Source organism: Passer domesticus, chromosome 8 (genome assembly GCF_036417665.1).
Source record: "Passer domesticus isolate bPasDom1 chromosome 8, bPasDom1.hap1, whole genome shotgun sequence".
Classification (NCBI taxonomy): Eukaryota; Metazoa; Chordata; class Aves; order Passeriformes; family Passeridae; genus Passer; species Passer domesticus.
Window position 1 is genome coordinate 8,470,504 of NC_087481.1, and position 26,843 is coordinate 8,497,346.

The window sequence follows — 26,843 nt, forward strand, 5'->3', positions numbered from 1 at the left end:
ACTTCAACATGAAACTCTTATCATAGCATTAACTTAGCCCATTTACCTAAAAACCTTTAACCCTTAGGATGTTAAGTTAGCCAAAAATGTTCCAGGTAAGTAGGAGTAGAAGGAGAAGAAATAGAGAACAACAGAAAGACAAGATCTATAGAAAGACACACACACGGGTACCAACTGCTCGAGTTCCAGAGCCACTAACAGAGGAACCCCAGCAGAAGGCAGGATCCAGACCATGGGATGGCCTCCTGCTCCGGCTTTTAACCCCCTGGGCCTTCATGGGCCCGCCCCTGCTGAGGGACTGGCACTTGATTGCCCAATCAGAGTCAGGGTAGCACCAGCTGTTAGTATGTGATTGATTGATTGACAATTCAACCAATCAGAGCTGTGTTAGCGCTGGCTCTTGTTTGATTGATTGATTGATTGATTGATAGCTTGGCCAATTAGTGCCAGGGATGAGGACAGGGCTCTGTCCCACTACAAACCAAGGCCTGACCCGGCCCTGGCCCCACACGGGCATTCCGAGCATCCCGAGGTGTCTCGGGACATCGATCTCATCCAGCCTCTGACAGCGACCACAGAGACACTACCACCTGACAGGTCCAGCTGACCCTGGCATGTCGAGGGCTGCTTCTCATCAGCCCCTGAAGCACTGGGGCTCTGGGCTTTCCTTCCTAGGGGAGAGAACTCTCCTTCCCCTCCAGGGACCTATGGCGAAAACTGGGATTTCTCCTCCAAATTTCCTTACATGCAAAGATTGTTTCTAGATGAAATCTGCCAGGACAGACAGATCTGGCTGCCTTGGCCACCTGGGGCCCACCTCTCATCTGCCTTTGAAACACTGGGATCATGTGCTTTTATTTCCTATGAGATAAAACCATCCATCTCGACCAGGCACCCATGGCCAAAACTGGGCATCTGCCTCCAGCATTCCCTGTATCCAAGGATAGCTCCCAGACAAAAGCTGCCAGGACTGACAAGTCTGGCTGGCCTTGGCTTCCTGAGGGCTGGCACTCACCTGCCTCTGAAACACTGGGGCTTTGTGCTTTCCTTCCTAATGAAAAGAACTTTTCTTCCGGTCCAGAAGCCCATGTCCAAAATGGTGATTCCATGTCCAAAATTCCGTATGTCCAAAGATAGCCCCTAGACAATGCCAGGAGAGAGAGGTCTGGCTGGCTTGGCCTAAGGGTCGCCACCTCTTGTCTTCATCCAGAACACTTGGACTTGGCTCTTTTCTTTCCAACAGGAAAAAAGCATCCACTTTGACCAGGTGCACATGGCCAAAACTGGGATTCCACCTCTAAAACTCCGTAAATCCAAGGATTGCTCCCAGTGAAAGCTGCCAGGACAGATAGGTATGGCTGCCCTTGGCCTCTTGGACCTGCCTCTCACCTGCTTTTGAAACCCTTGGGCTTGGTGCTTTTCTTCCAATGGAAAAGAACCATCCTTCTTATTTGTGCAAAAATGGCCAAAACTGGGATTCCTCCTCCCAAATTCCATATATCCAAGGGTTGCTGTCAGACAAAAGCTACCAGGACAGAGAGGTCTGGCTGGCCTAGGCCTCTGATGACCACCTTTCATCTGCCCCTCAAACACCGGTGTTCTGTGCTTTCCTTCCTATGGAAAAGAACAATCCTTATCCTCTGGGTGCCCATGTCTGAAACTGGGATTCCACCTCCAAAATTCTGTATATCCAAGGGTTGCTCCCAGGCAAAATCTGCAAGAACCATCAAGTCTGGCTGGCTTTGGCCTCTGGTGACTGCCCCTGCAACACTGGGGCTTGGTTCTTTCCTTCCCATGGAGATCCCTGGGACACTGTGGGGATCTCATGGAACCAAGGGGATCCTTGTGGCACCACTGGAGCCCATGGAACCAAGGGGCCATGGTGCCACAGCGGGGCTTCATGGAGCCCAGAGACCATTATGGCTCTGTGGGGCCTGATGGAGCCATGGAAACCATTAGGGCCTTTCAGGGCCTCATGTCACCAAGGGGACATTATGACACCTCAGGGCCTCATGGAACCAAGGGACCTTTGGGACACCGTGGGGCCCCATGGAAGCGAGGGAACATGGAACAGGTCTGGTTGGCTTGGCCTCCCAGGGCCACCTGACAGGTCTGGCTGATGTTGGAATGTCAAGGGCTGCCTCTCATCAGCTCCTGGTGTGCTGGAGCTCCATGTTTTCCTTGCTATGGAAAAGAACCATCCCTCTTATCAGGTGCCCATTGTCAAAATAGGTACTCTCCCTAAAATATTTCCTCTATGCAAGGGCATCTCTCAGAACAAAACCTGCCAGCTCTGGCTGGCCTTGGCCTATGGTGGTCACCTCTCATCTGCCTGGGAAGCACTGGGGCACTGTTCCTTCATTCCTTTGGAGAAGAACCCATTTTCATGACCAAAATTAGAATTTGGCCCCCCAAATTCTGTATATCCAAAGATTGCCCCTAGACAAAAGTAACCAGGCCAGACAGGGCAGGGTGGCCCTGCCCTCTAGTGATTTTCTTAGACTCTGAGCTGAATGTTTTCATTTGAAAACACCTTGGAGAGACCCCAGAAATCTCCCAGGAAGGGGTTCTGAAACCTTGGGCACATGAGCACTACATATGGACAAAGGAGCTCTGTGCTCTGTGCTGTTGTGGTGGTTTTGCATCATGGAAATGATGATCTAAGAGAAGCTGCTAGCAGTTTCCAATGTGTCGGACACGAAAACAATCAGTAATTAGCTTTGAGAATTGACAATCTGTTAAACCTCTAAGGAAACTGTACATGCCTCTGTGAAGACACATGTTAAAGACGAGAAAGCCTGGGAGGGTCTCTTTCCCTTCTGTCCAGCAAAGAGGTAACAAGGCTGGCCCAGCCCCTGTCTCAGCCGGGCCGGGCTGGGCGGCTCCTGCCGTGGGGCCGGGCCCCTTCCCAGGGAGCCCCCCAGGCCCCATCGGCTGCCGGGCAGGGCAGGGGAGGCCGCGGGGCCGAGGCTGGGCCGGGCCATGGCTGCGGTTGCCAACACCTGGGCATTGCCGAGCCCTGCCCCGCCGCCAGCCCGGGCCCAGCCAGGATCCGCTGGGCCCCAGGAGCAGCCCCGGGCCGGGCCGGCTCGGCCAAGATTCTCCCACCCTTGGGGTTCACCCGCAAGCCCCGGGCAGGGGGAGGAGAAGCCATGGGCCCCGGCCGTGCTGCTGCTGTGTTCTGGCCTGGCTGCTGAGATCCTGGCCCTGCCGCAGCGTGGCCCATCCTGACACAGCCCCAGCGTGGCCGCTGCAGAAACCTCCATGGTAAAACAGCTCCGGCCACAAGGACCCAGCCCGGCCGGGGTCACGGAACCATCTGCAGGCCCTGGGAGAGATATTAACTCTTTCAGTGCTTCCATCCTCCCTGGAGTGAGAGAAAAGGACAAAGTGCAGGCACACAGAGGAGCAACATGAAGACAGCAAGGTCAGTGAAGGGGAAGTTGAGTCCCAAATGGGAGGGATGAAGAAATGCCTTGATCTTGGGGCTGAAATCCTCTTGTAAAGCTATGGAGAAGGATGTAATTGATACATCAGACTCTCTTTTTCCCTATAAGGCATTGAAAAGCATGGGGAGATGACTTGTTCAGCAAAGGCCTCCATGCTAAAGTAAGCAAATGTTGAAGTAGCTGTGATCCCATGAGAAGTTTGAACAGAGAAAAAAAAAGACATGAGACCCTGTGCCCTCAGGGAGAGAAGAAGATCTGTGTTCTCAGAGAAGAAGATGATGAGAACATTTGCTCTTAAACAGCTCATCTTTAAACTAATACCCCATAAGCTGACATGGCCCATAAACACAGCTCTGCAAAAAGCTGTGAAAAAATGGGAGGGACTTCACAATGGTTAATTTTTTAGGCAGCTGGTATTCATGGAAATTGACAGCCATGAGGGAACTTCTTATGGAGGAGTCTCCAGAGCATGGAAGACAGACACCTCTCCCTAAAAGAAATTAAGAAAAACAATTCTAGAGCTTATAAACTGACTGCAACTTTTAGGTTTTGCCTCTTTACATTGTTAGTAAGAAAGAAAAGGTTGTACCGAGAGGAAAAGTATTCTGAATGTTTTCTTCTGATTCTTATTACACTTTCTTTTAGTTACTGTAAATAAAGTTTTCTTTATACCCTTTTACAATTTTAAGTCTCCTTTGCCTTTCTCCTAATCCTATCTCGCAGCAGGAAATGAGTAAGAATATTCTAGTGAGTGCACTGGTGATTAGCCAACACTGAACCCACCACACTAATTGATGCATTGGCTGAGAAATCTCAAATTGGTGAACAAAAAACACTACAGAAACCATCCTGATGAACTGCACAAGAGCAGGAGAAAATCAAGACAGGGCAATGGTTTGTCAGGACTGCTTGATCCCAATGAGCCCTGTGGTGCATTTGGAGCTGAGCCCTGGAACCTCAGGCCCTGAGAGGAGAATGCACAAACCTTTCCAGGAGTCCAAGTCAGAAGAAAACCACAAAGTGTCTCAAGGCAAGAATGGGTCTCACTGAGGTCCATCCCCAACACAGGCTCCCCATAAACTACTTGGAAGACAGAATTGGAGGCCAGGATTGCACAAAAAATTTCTCAGAGACTCAGTGTGGAGAGGAAAATCCAAAATACCTTAAAAACCTTGAGCACCTCAAAGTATTAATGAGCCCCACTGAGTGTCAATGCAAAGCTCTCAAGGGATTCATTAAAGCAGATAATTAGGGCCATGATTGCACAAACCTCTCACAGAGTCTGTATCAAAAGGGAAACACCAAGTACCTTCAAATAACTGAAGTACCTTGAAGCATTAATGAGCCCCAGTGATTGTTGTTACTGACAAAGCCTCTCCAGGGACTAATTACAGTAGATAATTGGAGGCCATGATTGCACAAACCTCTCAGAGAGTCCAAGGCAAAAGCCAAACCCAAAGTCCTTAGAAAAACCTGCAGTCCCTGGGAGCATTCAGGAGCCCCCAGGGCCATTGCTGAGCAAGGCTCCCCAGGGACTCCTTCCAGCAGATCCTGGAGGCCACTGGGATGTGGGCTAGGGGGGATGCTGAGGGCAGGACAAGGGGCTGACAGTGCCCAGCCTGGCTGGGGCTGTGCCAGGAGGCCCCAGGGCCTCAGGACAAGGTGTCTCCTCCCAGCCCTTGCTGGCACAGACCCTGCTGTGCCCCAGGCCACCAAGACCTCGCTTCTCTTTGTCCCCACCTGTCATCACTGCCTCCAGTTCTCTGCTCTGCCTGGGGCCTGGGGACACTTTCTCAGTTGTGTCCCTCAGTGGGACCCATTAAAAGTCCAAGAAAGTTTGGAGCTGGATTCTGACTTGGAGTTCTGGAGAGGTTTCGTCAGCTGCCTCTCAGGGACTGATGTTCAGGGCCTGAGCACAAAGCCCCAGAGGGTCATTAAAGTCCTGCTGCTGTGTCTGTGCTGCTGAGCTGGGCTGGGCTCCTGGCACAGAGGCAGCTCCTGGTAAGCAAGAAGAGCATCAAAAGCACATTTCTCTTGATGAGCAGCTCTTCTGCCAGCCCAGCAGGGCTGGGGCACTGCCTGCAGCCAGCCTGGGCACAGCACAGAGGCACAGAGAGCTTGAATCAGTCAGGGCTGGGAAGGTGCTGGGAAGTGCCTGGGGCAGAATCACTGCCAGCCCTTGGCACAGGAACCTCTGGCTGCAGGACAATGCAGCTGCAGCTCCTGGAGTGATCTCCTCAATCTGGAACATCCCAATGCCTACAGACCCTGTGAGTACATTCTCTGATTCTCTCTTGTGCAGAGCAGCCAGGGGTGCCCAGGGCTGTCCTGCAGAGCAGGCTCCTGCAGCCCAGGGCACTGTGCTGGGGCAGGGACTCTGCTGCCTGCCAGGGACAGCTCTCAGCCGGCCCGGGGAGCTGCTCCCAGCACTGGGGGACAAGATCTGGGGGGAAGGAGGCAGCTGGTAAGGCTTGGAAATGTTCTACTTTTCTGGGGAGGATGCTGCATTTGTCAAGACTGCTCCCAGCATGGCATTTAACAGAAGAACATTTGCAATTAGATTACACAGGTAGCACATCAAGTCAGGGGCTAAATAAAAGTGAAAATCCTGCCTTTTTAATCTACTGCTCTGGGCTTCCTGGGTGGAAAATTGCACATATATATTCATCTCTCAGTTCAGGTGAAAAAAAAAAAATTGCGATCTAAATATATCCAGCAATGAAGGAAATCACCACAGTTCCCCTTAAAGGCAGCATCAGTGTCACTTTTCCAGACACCTCAGGGTTGCTCTGACGTTGCCATCAGAGCCTACAGAGCCAGAGCTGCCCCTGGGCAGTGCCAGAGCTGGGAGGGGTCTGCAGGGCAGAGCTGAGCCCCCAGGGCTGGGCTGGGCTCTGGCAGCACTGGCAGGGCCCAGCCCTGGGCACAGGGAAGCAGCTGCTGGCAGGGACAGCTCCAGGCAGCTGAGCCCTGGGCAGGCAGTGGGGGAAAAGTGCCCCAGGCTGGGCTGGGATATTTGAAGTCCTCTCCAAACCCAACTATTCCATGATTACTTTTTTTACAGATGCCCTTGCCAAGTCAGCACAAATGTCCAACAGCAGCTCCATCAGCCACTTCCTCCTGCTGGCACTGGCAGACACGCGGCAGCTGCAGCTCCTGCACTTCTGCCTCTTGCTGGGCATCTCCCTGCCTGCCCTCCTGGGCAACGGCCTCATCATCAGCACCGTAGCCTGGGGCCAGCACCTGCACACACCCATGTTCTTCTTCCTGCTCAACCTGGCCTTCAGCGACCTGGGCTCCATCTGCACCACTGTCCCCAGAGCCATGCACAATTCCCTCTGGAACACCAGCATTGTGTCCTACGAAGGATGTGCTGCACAGGCCTTTTTCTTTCTGTTTTTCATCTCAGCAGAGTATTTCCTCCTGACCATCATGTGCTACGACCGCTACGTGTCCATCTGCAAACCCCTGCACTATGGGACCCTCCTGGGCAGCAGAGCTTGTGCCCACATGGCAGCAGCTGCCTGGGCCAGTGCCTTTCTCAATGCTCTCATGCACACAGCCAATACATTTTCCCTGCCCCTGTGCCATGGCAATGTCCTGGGCCAGTTCTTCTGTGAAATCCCACACATCCTCAAGCTTACCTGCTCCAAATACTACTTCAGGGAACTTGGGCTAATTGCTTTTAGTGTTTGTTTAGCATTTGGTTGTTTTGTGTTCATTGTTTTCTTCTATGTGCAGATCTTCAGGGTAGTGATGAGGATCCCCTCTGAGCAGGGATGGCACAAAGCCTTTTCCACCTGCCTCCCTCACCTGGCCGTGGTCTTCCTGTTCCTCAGCACTGCCATATTTGCTCACCTGAAGCCCCCCTCCATCTCCTCCCCAACCCTGGATCTGGCCCTGTCACTTCTGTACTCAGTGGTGGCTCCAGCCCTGAACCCCCTCATCTACAGCCTGAGGAACCAGGAGCTCAAGGCTGCAGTGTGGAGACTCATGACTGGATGGTTTCAGAAACATTAAACTACTGGCCAATTACTGCCGATCACGTGTAATAAAAAATCATCTTTGAGAGTTTTGGTTTACTTTTGGAGGTTCCTTTGTTTTACTTTCATAATATATTCCACAAATACAGGTCATGAATTGTGCTATTTCACATTTTGTTTCTTTTCATATTGTCTGTGGCCACAGACTCTGCCAATGAGGGGCTGTGCTCGTGATGGATTTAAAGGAACTCCCAGCAGAGTTTTCTGCAGAGATGCCCTTTTGTTGCCTCCTCTGGAGCTGCAGCAGCAATGTCTGTGTGCAGAGCTGGGGCAGATCAGTGCTGGCACAGCAGCTGTGCCCAGCAGCAGCAGCAGCACTTGGTGTTGGCAGTGCTGCTGCCGTGGCCCTGCCCCGCTGCCCTGGTGGCCCTGGTGTTGCTGCAGGGCCTGAGTGCTCTCGGGGCCGGGCACAGTCCTGGGGGTGGCAGTGCCGGGGCTGCAGCAGGGACAGGCCATGGGCACTGCTGGGGCAGCGCTGACGCCTCAGGCCAGGCCCTGGGGGCTGCAGGCTCCTTGCCCAGGCTCTCTCAAGAACACGGCCAGGCCAATGCTCAGCACAGAAAAGCCCCAGGCCGAGCAGCCCCAGGCTGGCCGTGGGCAGGCTGGGGGCAAACAGCATGGCTGGGGCTCTGCAAGGGCCCTGGGGGAGACGGGAAGGAGCAGCAGAGCAGGGGCTGATCAATCCCCAGTGCGCTGCACAGCCCAGGGCAGAGTCCCAGAGCGTCCTCATGGAGCTGCCAACAACATCCCCCCTCTGCAGCCCTGGCCTCTCCCCCAGTTCACACAGGTGCCGCATCCTTGCAGGCACAGACACGGCAGCACTGGCTCAGGAGCCCCTGTTTGCATTGCACAGAGCAGGCGGGAGCACCCCCATGCTGTTGCTGTGGGGACATGAACCTGAGGGAGCACAAATGCCATCAGCCCCTGGGGCCAGCAAGGGCTGGGGGACACCAGGGAAACCACTCAGCTTTGTCCTGGCCTCTGCAGTCAGCCAGAAAGTTTGTTCCCATCAGCTGGGAGTTTCCTGTGCCACTGCAGACGCTGTTGCTCAGAGCCAGGGCTGCCTGACAGCCATCCCCAAACTGCCCTGAGCATTTCCTTTGCTTTCCTTACGCTTCTTTTGTCCAAATTTCTTCCTCTTGCCCAGCCCTGTTCCCTCTCCTGTAAACAGTCATCCCTGTTTGCCCTTTCCTCTCTGGTCCCACTCCCCATTGCAGTTCCTGACTTGGCACCATGGGAACATCCCTTGGGGAGCAGGATCATCCTCCAAGTGCTGCAGGAATTGTCTGCAGGCTCCTGCAGTGCCTGGTGCTGCTCCCTTGCCAGAGGCACCCCAGGCCAGGGGGCACATCTGGGCTGCTGTGTCTGCCTGTGGGGCTCCCTGTTCTGGGCAATGAGGAGGAGCTGCAGAGGCTCTGCAGGACTGACAGGATGGGCTTTGGGGCTGGCAGGGGAAGCTGAGGGACCTGGGCTGCTGCAGCTTCTGAAGAGGAGGCCCAGGGCTCATCCTGCAACTGCTCCAAGGGTGGATTTAGAGAATCCCAGAACCAGGAAGGCTGGAAAAGACCTTGGACATCATCAAGTCCAAACTGTGCCCTGACCCTGCCTTGTCTCCTCTGAGCCTCCTCTTCTCCAGGATAAATGAACTCAGTTCCCTCACCTGCTTCTCACAGGACTTGTGCTCCAGACCCCTCCCCAGCTTTGTTGCCCTTCTCTGGACACGCTCCAGCCCCTCCATGTCCTTCCCAAATTGGAGGGCCCAGAACTGGACACAGCACTCGAGGTGCTGCCCAACCAGTGCTGAGCACAGGGGAAGAATCACTGCCCTGCTCCTGCTGGCCACACCATTCCTGATCCAGGCCAGGAGCCGTTGGCCTTCTTGCCCACCTGGGCACACTGCTGCCTCATGTCCAGCCTGCTGTCCATCAGTCCCTGCAGGTCCATTTCTGCCTGGCTGCTGTCCAGCCACTCTGTCCCCAGCCTGTAGTGCTGCAGGGGTTGTTGTGGCCAAAGTGCAGTACCTGGCACTAGGACTTGTTATACCTCACCTTGCTGGGTTTCTTTTTAGTAACTGCTCCGTCTGTCTCTGCAGGGGAGCAATCTACACAAATGCCATGTTAGCAATTTCCTCAGACCTGCTGTCATGGGGAATAAAAGCTGTAGCACCAGGAGCTGGTGGGTGTCTGACTGAAGCTCTTTGCTCTCTTTCCCAGCCAGGAAAGAGGTTGGGAGGTTCCTGCAATGGGTTAGTCCTCATTCCCAGCACTTCTTGGAGACCCTGGCTCTTCTACCTTTCCCAGCCCTATGGTGCTGGCTTGGGCCACCCAGAGGTGTCAGCAGCCATGGAGAGCGAGAGGCATTGCAAGAGGCTGCCTGGCTCCCAGCAGGAGCTGTGCTGTCAGATGTGTTAAGGGAGCTCTGGTAGATACTCCTGATAGTGGGTGCAAGGACATGGTGCCAGTCCTGCTGCAATTAATACATATCTGTGAGATTTTAGCGCAGAGGAAATGCTGCTTTAAACACTCTCATTTCCTCTCCCACTCCCTGCTGATCTGGCTTCAAGCAGCCTTGCTCCAGAGAGAAATTAAAATCTGCTTCCATTCCAGGATGTTTTTATTCTCCAGCATTTTTTCCTGCTTTTCTTCAGGGCTGGAAGTGAGTGTGTGCTTTGGTTGGTTTGCTGCCCTGAGCCAGCTCAGTCTGTTGAAAGCAGAGCCTTTTGGAAGAGGGAGGCTTCTGGAAGGGGACCCTCCCCTTTTCCAGTGCTGCTCATTGCCTTGGTGGCATGTGAGGGGCTCAGGGCAGTGGCCTGGGGCCTCCCTTGTGTCAGTGCTGCCACAAGGAGTGGGCAAAAACTGTTCCATGGCTCTGACTGTGCCAGAGATGCTGCTGCCTCATCCTCCTTAACTCTGGAAGCAGGAGAAACTAATCTGCTGCATCAATCTATGAGTGAATTGGTCCTCTGGACTTGGAGCTTTTCTGCTTCTCTATCTCAGAGTTCTTCCATCAGCCCACATGAGCGACAGCTTTTGTGTAATTTGCCTGTGGGACCTGTGAGGAAAAAGCCCTGGATGTGATGGGACCTGGTGCTGCAGTACTCTGGGGCACACCTGATTGCTTCCTTTTGGAGTTCTCTTGACCACGGATTTGTTAACAGGGTTCTGTTTCCTGCTGGTTGCCTTGATCAGATGTGCCCAGAGCGTGTGCAAGGTGGTTCCTCAGCACAGCTGAAGATTAAGACATAAGGAGGAATCCTAGTTTGAAAGGATGAGAGCAAAACCAAAATAAAAGGATGTTTTTAGCCCAAAGTTAGTGTGAATCAGCAGGTAGGAATCAGCTCTTCCCTGGATCCCTGTCCTTCCTGTGCCTGCAGTGCTGTGATCCATCAGCAGTCCTGGAATGCAGGAATATACATTATTTAGCTGCTATTAAGCTGGTTGTAACACAGCTGCTAAAAGCCCTTGGTATTTGCCACATCCAAGTGAGATGAGTATTCACTTTGACATTTTTAATGCCATCTGAAATTTCACTTGTGAAAAGTCACCCTTTTTGTCATTGCTTGACCTGCTTGGAAAAGCTGAGAGTCTCTACAAACAGCAGCACTGCAACAGAGCTATAATGCATCCTTGGAAAAACAGCCTGGAGCCCTCCATAGATCTCACTGGGGAGCAGGCTCTGTGCAATATATTCCAATATCTCTAAGCAACAGCTTAATGTGTTGCCTTGTCTGCTTAAATAGCAGAGCTCCTCTGGCCTAAAAGCCTCAGCACCAGAGGCTTATAAAGTGCAAATTGCTGCTGAATGAATTTGCTGCTTTCTTCACTCTGGTTTCCCCTCCCTTTTCTGTTATAAGAGTGAAATGACTCATCCTCACCTTAATATAATGTTTTAGAGAAATGGTCTAATATTTTGTATATGTTCATTGTAAAAAAGCCCAAACCAACAAAACAGATGAAATCTGTTTTCTGGAACAACGTTTTCCCTTGCAATTACACAGAGCTGGCACCTTTCTCCACACTCTTTTGGCCAGCAGACATTGTGGAGTACCAAGTTTACAACACCATCAACTATTGTAAGGAAAAGAGGGAAAAGCAGAAGGCCTGATTTGAGCTTAGTGAAACTTGTTTCTGGCTTTGGACTGCAATAATTTATTACAGCACTGTTTTACAATTAATGCCAGCCTGACCTACTTAAATAGGACATCATAATTCTTGTGGCCATGTATGTGCTCATGAAAATTCAGTGCTAAGAGCATGAGCTGTGTTGGTTATGTCAGTGTGATGGAGAAAACTGTAAGGTGGATAACTAAGGTGAATTGAGTAGGAAATGGTGTGCTATAAAACTCAAAAATAATTTAAAATGCAAAAGATAAAAGGAAAAGAGAAGGGATTACTGCAAGATGAGGTTTATGGCTGCTGCTCTCTGCTCATCAGCACCCCATGCTCATGGCCATAGCGGGGATGCTTGAGCAAGTGAGGGAGGGACTGGATTCAGTGTGGGCCCCAGAAACAGCCCCAAGAGCAGTGACAGTCAGGAAATCCTGGCTCTTCTCTCTTTAAAATCTAATTTGAGCCCCAAAGCAAAGCCCCAAATTTAATTCCTCGCGGAGTGAAGCTGTGAGGTCTTTGACTGGGGCTTTCACAGCACGCTGGGTAAATAAAGCTCCCATCAGAAATCATATTGGTGGAAACTATAGATAACCACACCAAAAAGAAGTTTTGCATGCTTGTGGAGGAGATGCAGAAAAAGCCAAGACATAAAGGTACACCTCTGTGTTTTCCACAGGGAATAATTTCTGAAGTGCAGAACTCACCAGGCCATGCAGGGCCTCCTGCCAAGGGGAATGATTTCAGACAAGTGCTGACTGCGTGGGAGAAGGTGTTTTGTGTTGGAGGGCTGCATTATCACTGAAGTTTTTCACTTCTAATACTTGGTAATATCAGTGTCATTTTGTCAGTAAGGAGCACACTCAGTGCCTGAGACATCTCCATCTCCACCTGCTTCACAACTCCACTTGAAGGCAGATGGAAATTATTTCCTTGTAAATGACCTGTTTTCACCAAACTCTGCAAACCCTTAATGAGGCTCTTTGCCATGAATTTGATTTTCTATTTATTTTCTCCTTTTTTCTTTTTTTTAATAAGAAGAATTGCTTTCTCCTTGCAAATGTTAAGTAAATTTTTCCCCACCTGGGATGTGAGAAGGTGCACATGCTGTACAGAAACACTCCCCAACTGCATCAATAACCTTTTTGTACTGCTGAGTGAGTCCTAGAAAACTGCAGAACAGTTTTGTGTCTCTGCAGGTTACTTGGCAATCAATTCTCCATCTCTGATGTTATGAATAGAAAGTTGTATTTTTTTTAAGTTTCAGAGTTAAAAAAACCAAGTCAGACCAGGTCAGACTCCTTTGGCTTCGCTGCCGAAGAAAAGCTCTTTGAATACCTGTTAATGGCCGGTGATTAACTGATTGTTTCCCTGATGCTGGCCACTTGCCAGGACAGACCCCTCCGAGGTAAAGAAAATAGGAGTGACATCGGAGCCAGTATGCAAATAAGAAATGCAGTGCACCTTGGGTTTTTACAGTTTTACAGTTTTTATAAGAAAAACCCCTAAAATCACGAGCCAACAAGTGACTTAAAGTGACGTCTAAGGATGGGAGCATAGTCCCGTACCTGCTTGGACCTTTTTATTTCTCACCCTAACCTGAAAAGAAACTGATTAAAGAGACCCCCCGCATTTTTAAACAAACAAACCAAGGACTCAAAGACTCTCCCGTGAGGACAGAGTCCCCAGTTCTGTCTGCAGACCAGCGGACAAAACTGCATCATTCTCCTCCTTTGTGCATGCCTGGGAGCAGCGGCGGCGAGAGCGCAACCCGTCGATTTCTCCCCACCTGAGCTGATTCTTCTTAATAAAGGCATTAAAAAGGAGAAAGATCTCCTGCCCATTTATTTCATCTGATATATGCTAATTTACAGTAAAGATGTGATGAACTCCTTCCTCTGCAATCAGAAGTTGGCAGTGCCCATTCTTCTGCAGATTTATGGGTTCAGCAGAATACTATCATAGGAACAGAGGTGTTCTGCAGCATTCCTGCTTGGTTTGCTCCTCATTTTTTGGGGCAGGCAGCAGCCTTCTACAGCCCTAAAAAGGACAGGGAATTTTCTGGATTGGGAAGAAAAGCATCCGTGAGAGAGGCAGAATGTGATGCTGTTACCCATGGCTGGTGTTGCCACCTCTGTTGTCAAATTTCCCTCCCTTGCTGCCTTGGGGCATCTGAGTAATGGGTGGTTTGTAGTGATGTTCTCCTTATTGAAATCAGTCAAGAGTTTGTGGACTGATTTCCAGCATGAAAACAAACCCCTGTTTTGCTGGTTGTATGAGGGAAAAAAATATTTCAGGCAGAGGCAAGAAAGAGGTGAGAGAGCAGTGAATTGTTTTCCTGTGGCTGCAGGGAGGGAGAACAGTTGTGGTGTGGAGATGCGTTGTTAATGTAAAAGCAACAAAAGCAACCCAAACAGTGAACGAGCATCACTTGAGCTGCACCTCTGCCAGTTAGGGATGGATCCCTCCTGCTCCTTCCCATGCCTGAGGCGCCTGTGTGGGGCTGGTTGTCCCTGTCATTTACCTTTCAATTGCACAACAAACAACAAGTTTCTTGGAAAACAGTTGGCTTTTCAGACTCTCCCAGGCATTCAAGTGAGTCCAGAAGATGTGGGGATGAGCTGATAAGTGGCTTTGGATGGTCTTGGCTGTTGGGTGTTGCTATGTTTCCTGATGCTCCAAAGCAATCCCTGGCACGCTGCTTTTGTGAAAGGCAGAACAGCTCAAGAGAAAAATGTGCTTGAAATTACCTGTTCTGGGGAAATGCAATCACTGCGAATTTTCTGCTAGGAACTGCTTGTGAACAAAGATGGAGCCTGAATGAGGGATCTGCCCTTGTGGGGGTGCCTTACACTGACACAAAGCTCTCTGTGCCTCTCCAGAAGGTTGTCACCCTACAGAAAGTTGTCACTTGAGGAATCTCCTGGCAGGGCAGGGAGGGGGATTTGACATCACAGCTGCGTGCCTGGGAAAAACGTCGAGGCAAATTCTCCTTTTCTGGCCAGGAAAGCCAGGGTGTGTGCCTGCTGTGTTCCACGAGGAGGAAATCAATTGCTGAGGGATTTCTGCTGGGAGATTTGTCCTTTATGAAATTCATGCCAGGGGCAGAGGACTGGGGAGCTGCCAACGATAGCATTGTCTTCCTCCCCTCTACTGCTTTAATTGTTTGTAATGATTTAATAAATAGCACTGTTCTTCCCTGCAGCAAACATAGGCATGTGCATTTTACTACCTTTATTAGGGCCCCTGTTTGGAATTTCTTTGCTGTATTTCCTTCTTTGCAGAATTGGTCCAAAACTTGGAGGAGTTGGTGTGAGAACTGAACTTTGTGCTGTCAACATTCTGAGTGTTGAGTCAGCACCAAATCCATGCAACTATATGGGAATGAAATAAGAACAAATGCCATGATTTAAACAAGGAAATGCTCCTGGCTTTGGCATTTAATGCTCACAAATACACACCAGGAGAGGAAGAGCAAATCAGGTACAAGCTCCCAGTACTTACAGACGAATGAATGGAAGTAACTTCCTGTTTAGGCTGGAAATTAGGAGAACATTTGTACCCATCAGAAGGGTGTTGAACTGGAGCAGCTGCCTAGTGACAACAGACAAGTGGAGAAGTGAAACCCCAAATTAAAGGCTTTGAGTGTGGAGTTTTTTGGATGTTGGGGTCTTCAGAAGCAGATCTTGTGAGTCCCATGGGCAATGCAGGCGGCTTCCCGGGGGAGCATCTCTGTCCTGTGCCAGGGACCTGCTGCCCTGGTCCCACAGAGTGATTTGGGTGGTACCTGATGGCCCTGCAGAGTTTTGGGAAATGCCTCAATGTTTGCTGGATTTGAATGGCATTTGGGTCAAACTGAGTTTCTCCTCTGAGGGATGGAGTCTTGAGCTCTCACAGGTTTTGCTTGAACACTGCTTTAATCTGTCCCCTACCCCAAAAACCCCCAGCAGATCCCTGCTCCCCCCTCTCTGTGTCTCCCACAGCTGTGATCCTCAGAGCTTTTCCCTTACACAAAAAACCTGGAAATTGGCTGGGTTTTATTCCCTCTTGGTGACAAAATTGTCTCCTATTGTGCAGCTCAGGGGGAAAGGAACCTCTTCCTCTCTTCAGTTTGCTGCAACAAAGTGTTTTGTTCCTCTTTGTGAAGAACTAGGAAGAAACACTTCTTTTTAAGCTGAGGGAGCCCAATTCAATTCCCTTATCATTTTGAGCAAAATAGCCAAGTTATTTATGTTGAAAGTCACTCCAAAATTTTGAAGAGACCTTTTTAGAAAATATTTCTCTTGGTGACTGATTACGAGTGGGTATGGGAAGAAACTCTTTGCCTTGAACCTCTCAAAGCAGTAATTTCTTCCCAAAGAGTAGATGTAATTTCATTTGCTGGGTGAAAAAAAAATAAGTAGTAGTGGAGCAAATGGGCTTCAAGCTGATCTCCATTTGCTGTCAATGACTGAATTAAATGCACAGGGTTCCTATCAGCTCTGCCAGACAAAACATTGCTTTTGGGTTATTGGAGGTTTTGTTGGAAGTCTTTGTAGCATGAACAGTTCGTGGACTTATTTCTGCTGGCTTCAGTCATTCCTGCTGTCCATCATGTCTTGCTATTATAAGGCAGCTCTTTTCATTATGTTGCCTTTTAATTCAGATATCTGAGCCTTTTTCTACTTCTAGTCCCAGTTTTCAGGAGGACAAACATTTTCTTATCTGTGAGTGTATTCAGTGGTGGCCACACAAGTGAAGGCAAGGAGCTGGCAGGTGATAATTTATGGAACTCTATAATGGGCAAAACTCAGCATTCAATTTCCATCTCCCTAGAAATCTCTATTTCTTTTCTTGTCTCTTGTGCTCTTTGTAGCTGGTCTGAGTTTAGTGCTTGGAAATGCAATTCTATGGATCCCAATTCTTTTGAGAGAGAATAATCTTGTACACAAAGCCAAATAAATTGAACTTTTCAATATTAGAGCAGTTTGACATCCAGGCTTGGGGACCTGGCAGTGGTTAGTGTCTGGCCAGCCTCAGAATACAGAGTTTGTCTGATTTAGGTGAAATTTAATTCGTTGGAGACAAAGTAAAATTGCCTCTTATTTGCTCAGCACTAAAAATCCATCTGAAGCTGATTGCCAAGACTTGCTGCTAAGTGATGGGATTAACCCCTGCAATGGCACCATGAAATGAGAGACTGGGAGAGGAATATTAAACAACGACATTTCCAACCATGTGCAGACCCTGGAGTTCTGCTCTTGGCTTGGTGCTGTCAAAGGGGCTGCTTTTGATGGTTCTAGAGGCACTAACCGGGGCAGTGAAATGCACCTCAGGCACCAACTGCATCTCTGGTGTCTGCAAGTGCCTTTATCTCCCTTCATGCTCCTCAGAACCAAAATCCTGCAAGGACCAAGTGAATCTGAGACTTTGGAAAGGCCCAATAGTGACAGATTTTGGTGAGATTTGAGTCAGGAGATGGAAGCAGCAGCAGCAGGTGCTGTAATCTTCATCCTTGCTCTCTCCTGCATGCTGATGCAGTGTGAAGGAGGCAGGGATTCCATAAAGCACCTTCTGTAGCTCCTGAGGGAAAACCAGTGGCAAGTTCATTAATTTCTTAGAGTTTCAGGCATGTTTGGCTGTGCTGCACCTCGGGGCCAGGCTCTGCCTCTCTCTGCTCCAGCTGGTGCTTCCAAACTGTCCTCTGTGATTTTTATTTGCAAACCACCTCTCTGACCAGCTTCCACTAAGCTTTAAAAATTCAGCACCACGTTTGTGGCTGAACAGGTCCCAGAGCTGGGGAGGAGGATTTGAGATGCAATTTGCATGACAGAGTTGTTACAGCGGGGAAAATATCACATCCCTCCTGTGCCTGGAGCTGCTAATCTTGTTCTGAACACTGAAAACCTCTTCAGCTGCTCTCATTATACCTCAATTTGATTACTGCTTTGATTTGACATCTCTTTCATGCATGATTTTCCTCTCTCCTTGGCTGGAATTGTGAGGTCTGAGAATTTGTCAAGCCTTGGGACAGTTCCCATCACCTATCCCTGCTCCTAAAGCTGCTTTTAATTATCTTAGGAACCTGAGCATGAGGGAAACTGGCAGGACTTTAGTGAGAGGAAAAGTAAGGCACAGAGGCCAATGTGTGAATGAAGAGTCTGGGTTACCAGAGTTGTGGGGATCTGGGCCCTGCAAACGGATGTTTTTCCCTGTGAATGGCTGATTCCTTCTCTATCTCCTCCTGAAATTCCAGAGGACCAGGGATGGTGCTGGTACTGCAGCCACACAAACTCCCCATGGAGCTGTGTGGGACCCAGTGGGAATCATTGATTTGCTGCTTTTGATGAAAAGTTGTGACATGAACCTCAGTGTCAGGGAGGTGACACGTTAATGCTGCTGCTGTCAGACAGTGCCCACACACCGTGTCTGGAGACAGTTCTGGAGAAGATGAAGAAAAACCAGGATTAAATCCCATGTGCCACTAAGCTCTATCAGAAACTGCTTGGAGTGAAGTCTGTGAAGTGACTGGGGAGAGCTGGATGAAAGGGACAGCTCTGAGAAGTGTGTGGTACATCAGTGATGTCCTAATACTGATCTTTGCACGGAGATGAAAAAGTATCAGTTTGCATGGCCTGAATGTCTGGGTCTGGAAATTCTGCATTGCACAAGATGTGCTGAGCTCATCTGGCTCTGAAATATCATCTCTGCACCTTAGCCAGGAACAGCATCAGAGTTCTGAACAGATTCATCAAAATCAGTCATAACCCAGAGGCAAACCTTGGCAATACACATCGGTGGCTGGTGAGGAGACCAAAAGCTTCCATTCTTGTTCTTGGAGAATGAATTCAGCAATAAAATAGTCCTCTCTCTTGGCATTAAAATACTTTAGTGTCAGCTCTGCCCCAGACTATCAGTGTCAAGTATTTCTCTGGGTGGTTGGGGGTAGGTTCTCCCCCTGGAGCTCTCTGCAGGTTGGTGCTAATTCCAGATGTTGCCTCAGGTTCAGATGTTTTGCTGCCTGAGCAGAGTGTGCAGAACAGGGATTACAAGCACTGGCATTTGCTGTGCTAGAAAGTGCAAGGGACACATTTGTGCCAATGAAGGTCACACCTTGAACTAGGAAAATCAATTCTTGTTGTGCTCAGCAGAGTCTGGGAAGAGAGGGGGTTTCCAAAGGAAATCTTGGTCCATGTGGGGCTGAGGCTCCCTCCAGGCTGGCTCCAGCCCCTCAGGGTGCCCAGGAGCAGGGCTTGCCCACAGCCCAGTGCACCCTCCTTAGCCCTGGGGCTGCCCAGGGAAGAGCCATGGCTGAGGCTCTGCAGGAGCACACAGGCTCAGCCCTGCTCCAACATGGGATCCATGGGCCAGGGCACGCTGGGCTTTGCCCCTACAGCTCCCAAGTGTGTCCAGAGAAACTGCAAGGAGAGGCTCACCTCTGTCAGGGGAAACCCTCTGTGCACAGGGACCCCCACTCCTGGAGTGGCTGTGCCAGGGACCCACAGTCCTGGCAACCTGGAGCAAGTGGAAACAACCACTTTCCAAAATGCTGCCTGTGCCTGAAGCAAAAGCAAGGAGAACTAGGGTGTGAAAAATAAAATTTGTTTATTACAGAAAAACAGCAGCAAAAATGCAGAATACATTTACATTGTAAGAATATTTGTAACAACAACAATCGATAGAACATATATACATAAAAACCTACCTAACAAAACTATGGGAAACGTATTTACAGACGTCAAAAATAGCCCTACAATCTACATTCTAAAGAACAACAACAAATTATAGAACATATATACACAAAGATGGTGTCTCTGTCTGTGCTGTCCATCGCACCTGGAAGAAAAGCAAATGCCACGGTCACTCCAGTCAGGCACAGAGGGCTCTTGCATGTGCCCCCATGCTGGCACAGTTGGCCCAGCAGCAGGACTCTGCTAGCAGAACTGAGCCTGGCTGGGTCTGGCATGGAGCTTGTGTGCAGCAAAGCAGGCACAGGACAGGCTGTGGATGGCCACCAGAATCCAGTGCCCTGCGTACAACGTGCCTGAGCAGGGAGCACCCAGCCCAGCCCCAGCTTGGCAGCAGGAGACCCACTCTGCCTTTCCTGCTGCTGGCACTGCTCTTCATGCCAAGATCATGGCCTCTTCCTCACCTTATTAATCAATATCCATGTCATCAATGGACTCTTCCTCATCCAATTCCATCTCCTCTTCCACAACCACCTCCACCTCCATCTCCTCCTCGCCGGTGTCTTCTCCATCCATCTCCATGTCCTCCTCTCTATCAATCTCTGTATCCACCTCCATCACCTCCTCTCTGTCTGGGACAGCCTGCAGAGGTAGCAAAACCTCAGAGTGGGGTTCCTGTCCCACTCCATCCCCACAGAGCTCCAGCCCACCCGGGCAGGTGGGGGGTGTCCACCTCCATGGAATGGCACCATATCTTCCTCAGGACAAAGGGGAGCATCCTGCAGGGCTGGATGACAAAATCCAGGCACTAAGGATCTTTCAAGACTGATGGGGTTATCGGGGGCAGGTGACAAGCAGAGTGGGCAGGAGCAGGGTGAAGAGCGTGCAAACACAACGGCCAAGGGTTGTGTTGTGCCCTTTGCTGGGCGCTGGACATTCCAGCTGGAGCGTGGGCTGTGACATCACAGTTCCCAGGCTCCATCTGAAGTGGACACTGGAGACCATGGAATGATGGAGTCCCTGAACGGTTTGGCTTGGAAGGGAGCCTGAAGAACAACATCTTGTTCCCAGCTGAGCAGTCTTCCCCCAGAGCATGCTGCTCAGGGCCCTGTTGCCAAGGATGGGGCATGCACAGCCTCTGTGCACAGCCTGGGCCAGTGCCCCACCACCCCCAGTGGAAAAGAGTAGCTTCCTTAGATGCAGCTTCAATCAACCTGCTGCAGTTGAAAGCCATCCCCCCTTGTCCTGTCAGCACAGGCCCTGCTGAACACTCTGTCCCCTTCTTTCCTGTGGGACCCTCCCAGTCCTGCAGAGCCACAGGGAGGCCTCCCAGTGTCTCCTCTCTCCAGGCTGAGCATCCCCAGCCCCACTTGCCCAGCAGTCAGTCACATCAGGGCGAGTCAAGGATGCAGGGTAGCAAATAGCATCAGGAACTGAGAGATGCAAGCTTTAGACCCACGTTTGCCTCTAAATGTACAAAATTAATAACAGTGGAGAGGAAGATGGTGGGACACTGGTTCTGTTCGAACGGGTGATTTATTTTTCTTCTTTTCTGTCATGCTGCCCCAGGTTTTTCTGTTTGAAAGGAAGCTTGGCACAATGTCCATTGTCTTCTCCATTTGTGAAAGACCAAGTGGAGTCTGGGCAGGCTGATATGCAGAGCAAAACCTGAAAATATACTAGTGATCCTGAGCCTAGGGGATGCAGCTAAACCCAGCCAAAAGGAATTTCTGAAAAGCTGATCCTGGTTTACATTATCTTGAGTTTGGCTTCGCCAACTTCACCACTCATTTATGAAAAACCAAAAAAAAATACTCAAACCAAATCAGACAAAAACCCAATCAATCAATCAAACAAACAAACAAACAAACAAACTCATGCAGCAAACCAATCAAACAAATAGATAAAAAACGCCAAATAAAACCAAAGGAAATGAAGAGTTAGTATTAGTTGCGAGGATAGCACAGCAGGGAAATGGCTGCTTGCCACAGGATCACCATCAAAAGCGACATAGAACAGCTGCTCCAAAATATGCCCAAGAGGAGAAAAAGAAAAAGCGATCCATGGCAACGTTGGGGGCAGCTCCACATTCAGGTGAAGGATGAGCACGCAGTGGTACAGATCCAGCATTGCCCACCCTCCAGGCTGCTGTTTGCTCCTGATGAAAGCCCCTTGCAGGACTGTGGCTCCTCTCAGTGCAGCGTCAGTCACTGCCAGAGCTCTCAGCTGAGCCACTGGCATTTGCAGAGTGACATCCAGGCACAATCCTGCTGCCTGCTGAGCACCTGTGGAAGACCCTGAGCATCTTCATGCCTAGGACCACAAAACAGCTCAGGCTCTCTCTGAACTGCTTTTCAGGGGGGGTTTCCATATCCCCGTGAGATCTTTTCATCCCTCAACATGTATGACTTGATGTACAATGATGCATTTGGGTTCCTTTCCTTCCTCCTGTGTGCCAGTGAGAAACCATCCATGGGAATGGAGGATGTTGTGTGCAGGGCAATGTATTCCTGGCTTGCCATTTTGCTTCACTGTCACTCAGCTGAACGTGGTCCTTATCTAAGAAGGACTTAGAACTTGCAACAAGTGATAAATTAACCTGCTCCACTCTCCTTAGCATGGGTATGATGAGTGTTAAGGAATGCAGCGAGCGCTTGCCAGGATGGGAGCTTGTTCTTTGCCAGGGAGGAGGGAGAAAATCTTGCTTGGAGTAAATAAAGCAACTCTGCATCCTCAGGAAGAGAAGCAATTAAACATGTGAGTGCTGCATGGATTGATTTGCACAAGGGTTGTCTACTATGGAGGAATGTTCCCAATAAACCATGCTTCTCCTGACCTTCATTTTTCTGGGTTTCCACCACATGATAGGAGAGACTCTCAATGAAAAAAAGCAAAACAGCTTGTGGGGAGACGTTTTTTCCTTTCTTCAGACTTCCTCTTTCTTTTGTTCCCTCCAGAGCTCTCACTTCATTTCTGTTGTTTGGAGCACGTGCTTCCCTCTTTCCTGATGCCCTGCGCTTCTTTTGGCTCTGGGTGTCCTGGACACTCTTAATTGTGGATTTTTTCCCCTTCATCTACTTGTGACCTCCAGCCCTGGCAACCTGGAGCAAGTGGAAACTACAGCTTTGCAAAATGCTTCCTGTGCCGGAAGCAAATGCAAGGAGAACTGGGGTGTGAAAAATAAAATTTGTTTATTACAGAAGAACAGCAGAAAAAATACAGAAGATATTTACATTGCAAGAATATTTGTAACAACAACAATCGATAGAACATATATACATAAGAACCTATCTAAAAAAAATATATGAAACATATTTACAGAAGACAAAAAGCCCTAAAACCTATATCCTAAAGTCAACATCAAAGTGTAAAACGTATGTACAAAAAGGTGGCATCTCTCTCCATGATGTCCATCGCACCTGGAAGAAAAGCAAATGCCACGGTCACTCCAGTCAGTCACAGAGGGCTCTTGCATGTGCCCCCAGGCTGGCAGACACTGGCACAGCAGCAGGACTTTGCTACCAGAACTGAGCCTGGCTGGGTCTGGGACGGAGCTTGTGTGGAGTAAAGCAGGCACAGGACAGGCTGTGGATGGCCACCAGAATCCAATGCCCTGGGTACAATGTCCCTGAGCAGGGAGCACCCAGCCCAGCCCCAGCCTGGCAGCAGGAGACCCACTCTGCCTGTCCTGCTGCTGGCATTGGTCTTCATGCCAAGATCATGGCCTCTTCCTCACCTTTTTAATCAATGTCCATGTCCTCAATGGACTCTTCCATATCCAATTCCATCTCCTCTTCCACAACCACCTCCACCTCCATCTCCTCCTCTCCAGTATCTGCTCCCTCCGTCTCCATGTCCTCCTCTCTATCAATCTCTATATCCACCTCCATCTCCTCTTCTCCATCTGGGACAGCCTGCAGAGGTAGCAAAACCTCAGAGTGGGCTCCCTGTCCCACTCCATCCCCACAGAGCTCCAGCACACCCGGGCAGGTGGGGAGTGTCCACCTCCATGGAATGGCACCAGACCTTCCCCAGAACAAAGGGGAGCATCCTGCAGGGCTGGATGATGAAATCCAAGCACTAAGGATCTTTCAGGACTGAGGAAAGCTGACAAGCAGAGTGGGCAGGAGCAGGGTGAAGAGCGTGCAAACACAACGGCCAAGGGTTGTGTTGTGCCCTTTGCTGGGCACTGGATGTTCCAGCTGGAGCGTGGGCTGTGACATCACAGTTCCCAGGCTCCATCTGAAGTGGACACTGGAGACCATGGCATGATGGAGTCCCTGAACGGTTTGGCTTGGAAGGGAGCCTGAAGAACAACATCTTGTTCCCAGCTGAGCAGTCTTCCCCCAGAGCATGCTGCTCAGGGCCCTGTTGCCAAGGATGGGGCATGCACAGCCTCTGTGCACAGCCTGGGCCAGTGCCCCACCACCCCCAGTGGAAAAGAGTAGCTTCCTTAGATGCAGCTTCAATCAACCTGCTGCAGTTGAAAGCCATCCCCCCTTGTCCTGTCAGCACAGGCCCTGCTGAACACTCTGTCCCCTTCTTTCCTGTGGGACCCTCCCAGTCCTGCAGAGCCACAGGGAGGCCTCCCAGTGTCTCCTCTCTCCAGGCTGAGCATCCCCAGCCCCACTTGCCCAGCAGTCAGTCACATCAGGGCGAGTCAAGGATGCAGGGTAGCAAATAGCATCAGGAACTGAGAGATGCAAGCTTTAGACCCAGGTTTGCCTCTAAATGTACAAAATTAATAACAGTGGAGAGGAAGATGGTGGGACACTGGTTCTGTTCGAACGGGTGATTTATTTTTCTTCTTTTCTGTCATGCTGCCCCAGGTTTTTCTGTTTGAAAGGAAGCTTGGCACAATGTCCATTGTCTTCTCCATTTGTGAAAGACCAAGTGGAGTCTGGGCAGGCTGATATGCAGAGCAAAACCTGAAAATATACTAGTGATCCTGAGCCTAGGGGATGCAGCTAAACCCAGCCAAAAGGAATTTCTGAAAAGCTGATCCTGGTTTACATTATCTTGAGTTTGGCTTCGCCAACTTCACCACTCATTTATGAAAAACCAAAAAAAAATACTCAAACCAAATCAGACAAAAACCCAATCAATCAATCAAACAAACAAACAAACAAACAAACTCATGCAGCAAACCAATCAAACAAATAGATAAAAAACGCCAAATAAAACCAAAGGAAATGAAGAGTTAGTATTAGTTGCGAGGATAGCACAGCAGGGAAATGGCTGCTTGCCACAGGATCACCATCAAAAGCGACATAGAACAGCTGCTCCAAAATATGCCCAAGAGGAGAAAAAGAAAAAGCGATCCATGGCAACGTTGGGGGAAGCTCCACATTCAGGTGAAGGATGAGCACGCAGTGGTACAGATCCAGCATTGCCCACCCTCCAGGCTGCTGTTTGCTCCTGATGAAAGCCCCTTGCAGGACTGTGGCCCCTCTCAGTGCAGCGTCAGTCACTGCCAGAGCTCTCAGCTGAGCCACTGGCATTTGCAGAGTGACATCCAGCCGCAATCCTGCTGCCTGCTGAGCACCTGTGGAAGACCCTGAGCATCTTCATGCCTAGGACCACAAAACAGCTCAGGCTTTCTCTGAACTGCTTTTCAGGGGGGGTTTCCATATCCCCGTGAGATCTTTTCATCCCTCAACATGTATGACTTGATGTACAATGATGCATTTGGGTTCCTTCCTTCCTCCTGTGTGCCAGTGAGAAACCATCCATGGGAATGGAGGATGTTGTGTGCAGGGCAATGTATTCCTGGCTTGCCATTTTGCTTCACTGTCACTCAGCTGAACGTGGTCCTTATCTAAGAAGGACTTAGAACTTGCAACAAGTGATAAATTAACCTGCTCCACTCTCCTTAGCATGGGTATGATGAGTGTTAAGGAATGCAGCGAGCGCTTGCCAGGATGGGAGCTTGTTCTTTGCCAGGGAGGAGGGAGAAAATCTTGCTTGGAGTAAATAAAGCAACTCTGCATCCTCAGGAAGAGAAGCAATTAAACATGTGAGTGCTGCATGGATTGATTTGCACAAGGGTTGTCTACTATGGAGGAATGTTCCCAATAAACCATGCTTCTCCTGACCTTCATTTTTCTGGGTTTCCACCACATGATAGGAGAGACTCTCAATGAAAAAAAGCAAAACAGCTTGTGGGGAGACGTTTTTTCCTTTCTTCAGACTTCCTCTTTCTTTTGTTCCCTCCAGAGCTCTCACTTCATTTCTGTTGTTTGGAGCACGTGCTTCCCTCTTTCCTGATGCCCTGCGCTTCTTTTGGCTCTGGGTGTCCTGGACACTCTTAATTGTGGATTTTTTCCCCTTCATCTACTTGTGACCTCCAGCCCTGGGAACCTGGAGCAAGTGGAAACTACAGCTTTGCAAAATGCTTCCTGTGCCTGAAGCAAATGCAAGGAGAACTGGGGTGTGAAAAATAATATTTGTTTATTACAAAAGAACAGCAGCAAAAATACAGAACATATTTACATTGTAAGAATATTTGTAACAACAACAATCGATAGAACATATATACATAAAAACCTATCTAACAAAAAATATTATGAAACGTATTTACAGAAGACAAAAAGCCCTAAAACCTATATCCTAAAGTCAACATCAAAGTGTAAAACGTATGTACAAAAAGGTGGCATCTCTCTCCATGATGTCCATCGCACCTGGAAGAAAAGCAAATGCCACGGTCACTCCAGTCAGGCACAGAGGGCTCTTGCATGTGCCCCCAGGCTGGCACAGCTGGCACAGCAGCAGGACTCTGCTAGCAGAACTGAGCCTGGCTGGGTCTGGGATAGAGCTTGTGTGGAGCAAAGCAGGCACAGGACAGGCTGTGGATGGCCACCAGAATCCAATGCCCTGGGTACAATGTCCCTGAGCAGGGAGCACCCAGCCCAGCCCCAGCCTGGCAGCAGGAGACCCACTCTGCCTGTCCTGCTGCTGGCATTGCTCTTCATGCCAAGATCATGGCCTCTTCCTCACCTTTTTAATCAATGTCCATGTCCTCAATGGACTCTTCCATATCCACATCCATCTCTTCTTCCACTGTCACCTCCACCTCCACCTCCATCTCCTCCTCCCCAGTGTCTTCTCCCTCCGTCTCCATGTCCTCCTCTCTATCAATCTCTATATCCACCTCCATCTCCTCTTCTCCATCTGGGACAGCCTGCAGAGGCAGCAAAACCTCAGAGTGGGCTCCCTGTCCCACTCCATCCCCACAGAGCTCCAGCCCACCCGGGCAGGTGGGGAGTGTCCACCTCCACGGAATGGCACCAGACCTTCCTCAGGACAAAGGGGAGCATCCTGCAGGGCTGGATGACAAAATCCAGGCACTGAGGATCTTTCAGGACTGAGGAAAGCTGACAAGCAGAGTGGGCAGGAGCAGGGTGAAGAGCATGCAAACACAGCGGCCAAGGGTTGTGTTGTGCCCTTTGCTGGGCACTGGATGTTCCAGCTGGAGCGTGGGCTGTGACATCACAGTTCCCAGGCTCCATCTGAAGTGGACACTGGAGACCATGGAATGATGGAGTCCCTGAACGGTTGGGCTTGCAAGGGAGCCTGAAG

The 26,843-nt window shown here is 49.8% G+C and overlaps 1 protein-coding gene, 2 long non-coding RNA genes and 1 pseudogene across 3 annotated transcripts; 2 read left to right on the forward strand and 2 right to left on the reverse strand.

Annotated features, from left to right (window-relative positions):
- Positions 1-26,843, reverse strand: part of LOC135305609 (zinc finger protein 850-like) — a 398,104-nt pseudogene that overhangs the window by 291,138 nt on the left and 80,123 nt on the right.
- On the forward strand, positions 444-4,125 carry LOC135305734 (uncharacterized). Its single transcript, XR_010366718.1, has 2 exons — positions 444-2,232; positions 3,354-4,125. It is a non-coding gene; the product is annotated as an uncharacterized LOC135305734 (long non-coding RNA).
- On the forward strand, positions 6,537-7,469 carry LOC135305995 (olfactory receptor 14I1-like). The gene has a single exon (XM_064429567.1). It carries the CDS (start codon positions 6,537-6,539, stop codon positions 7,467-7,469), a length of 933 nt encoding a protein of 310 aa, XP_064285637.1.
- On the reverse strand, positions 19,166-20,162 carry LOC135305723 (uncharacterized). Its single transcript, XR_010366707.1, has 2 exons — positions 19,730-20,162; positions 19,166-19,413 (listed from the first exon to the last, which is right to left on the reverse strand). It is a non-coding gene; the product is annotated as an uncharacterized LOC135305723 (long non-coding RNA).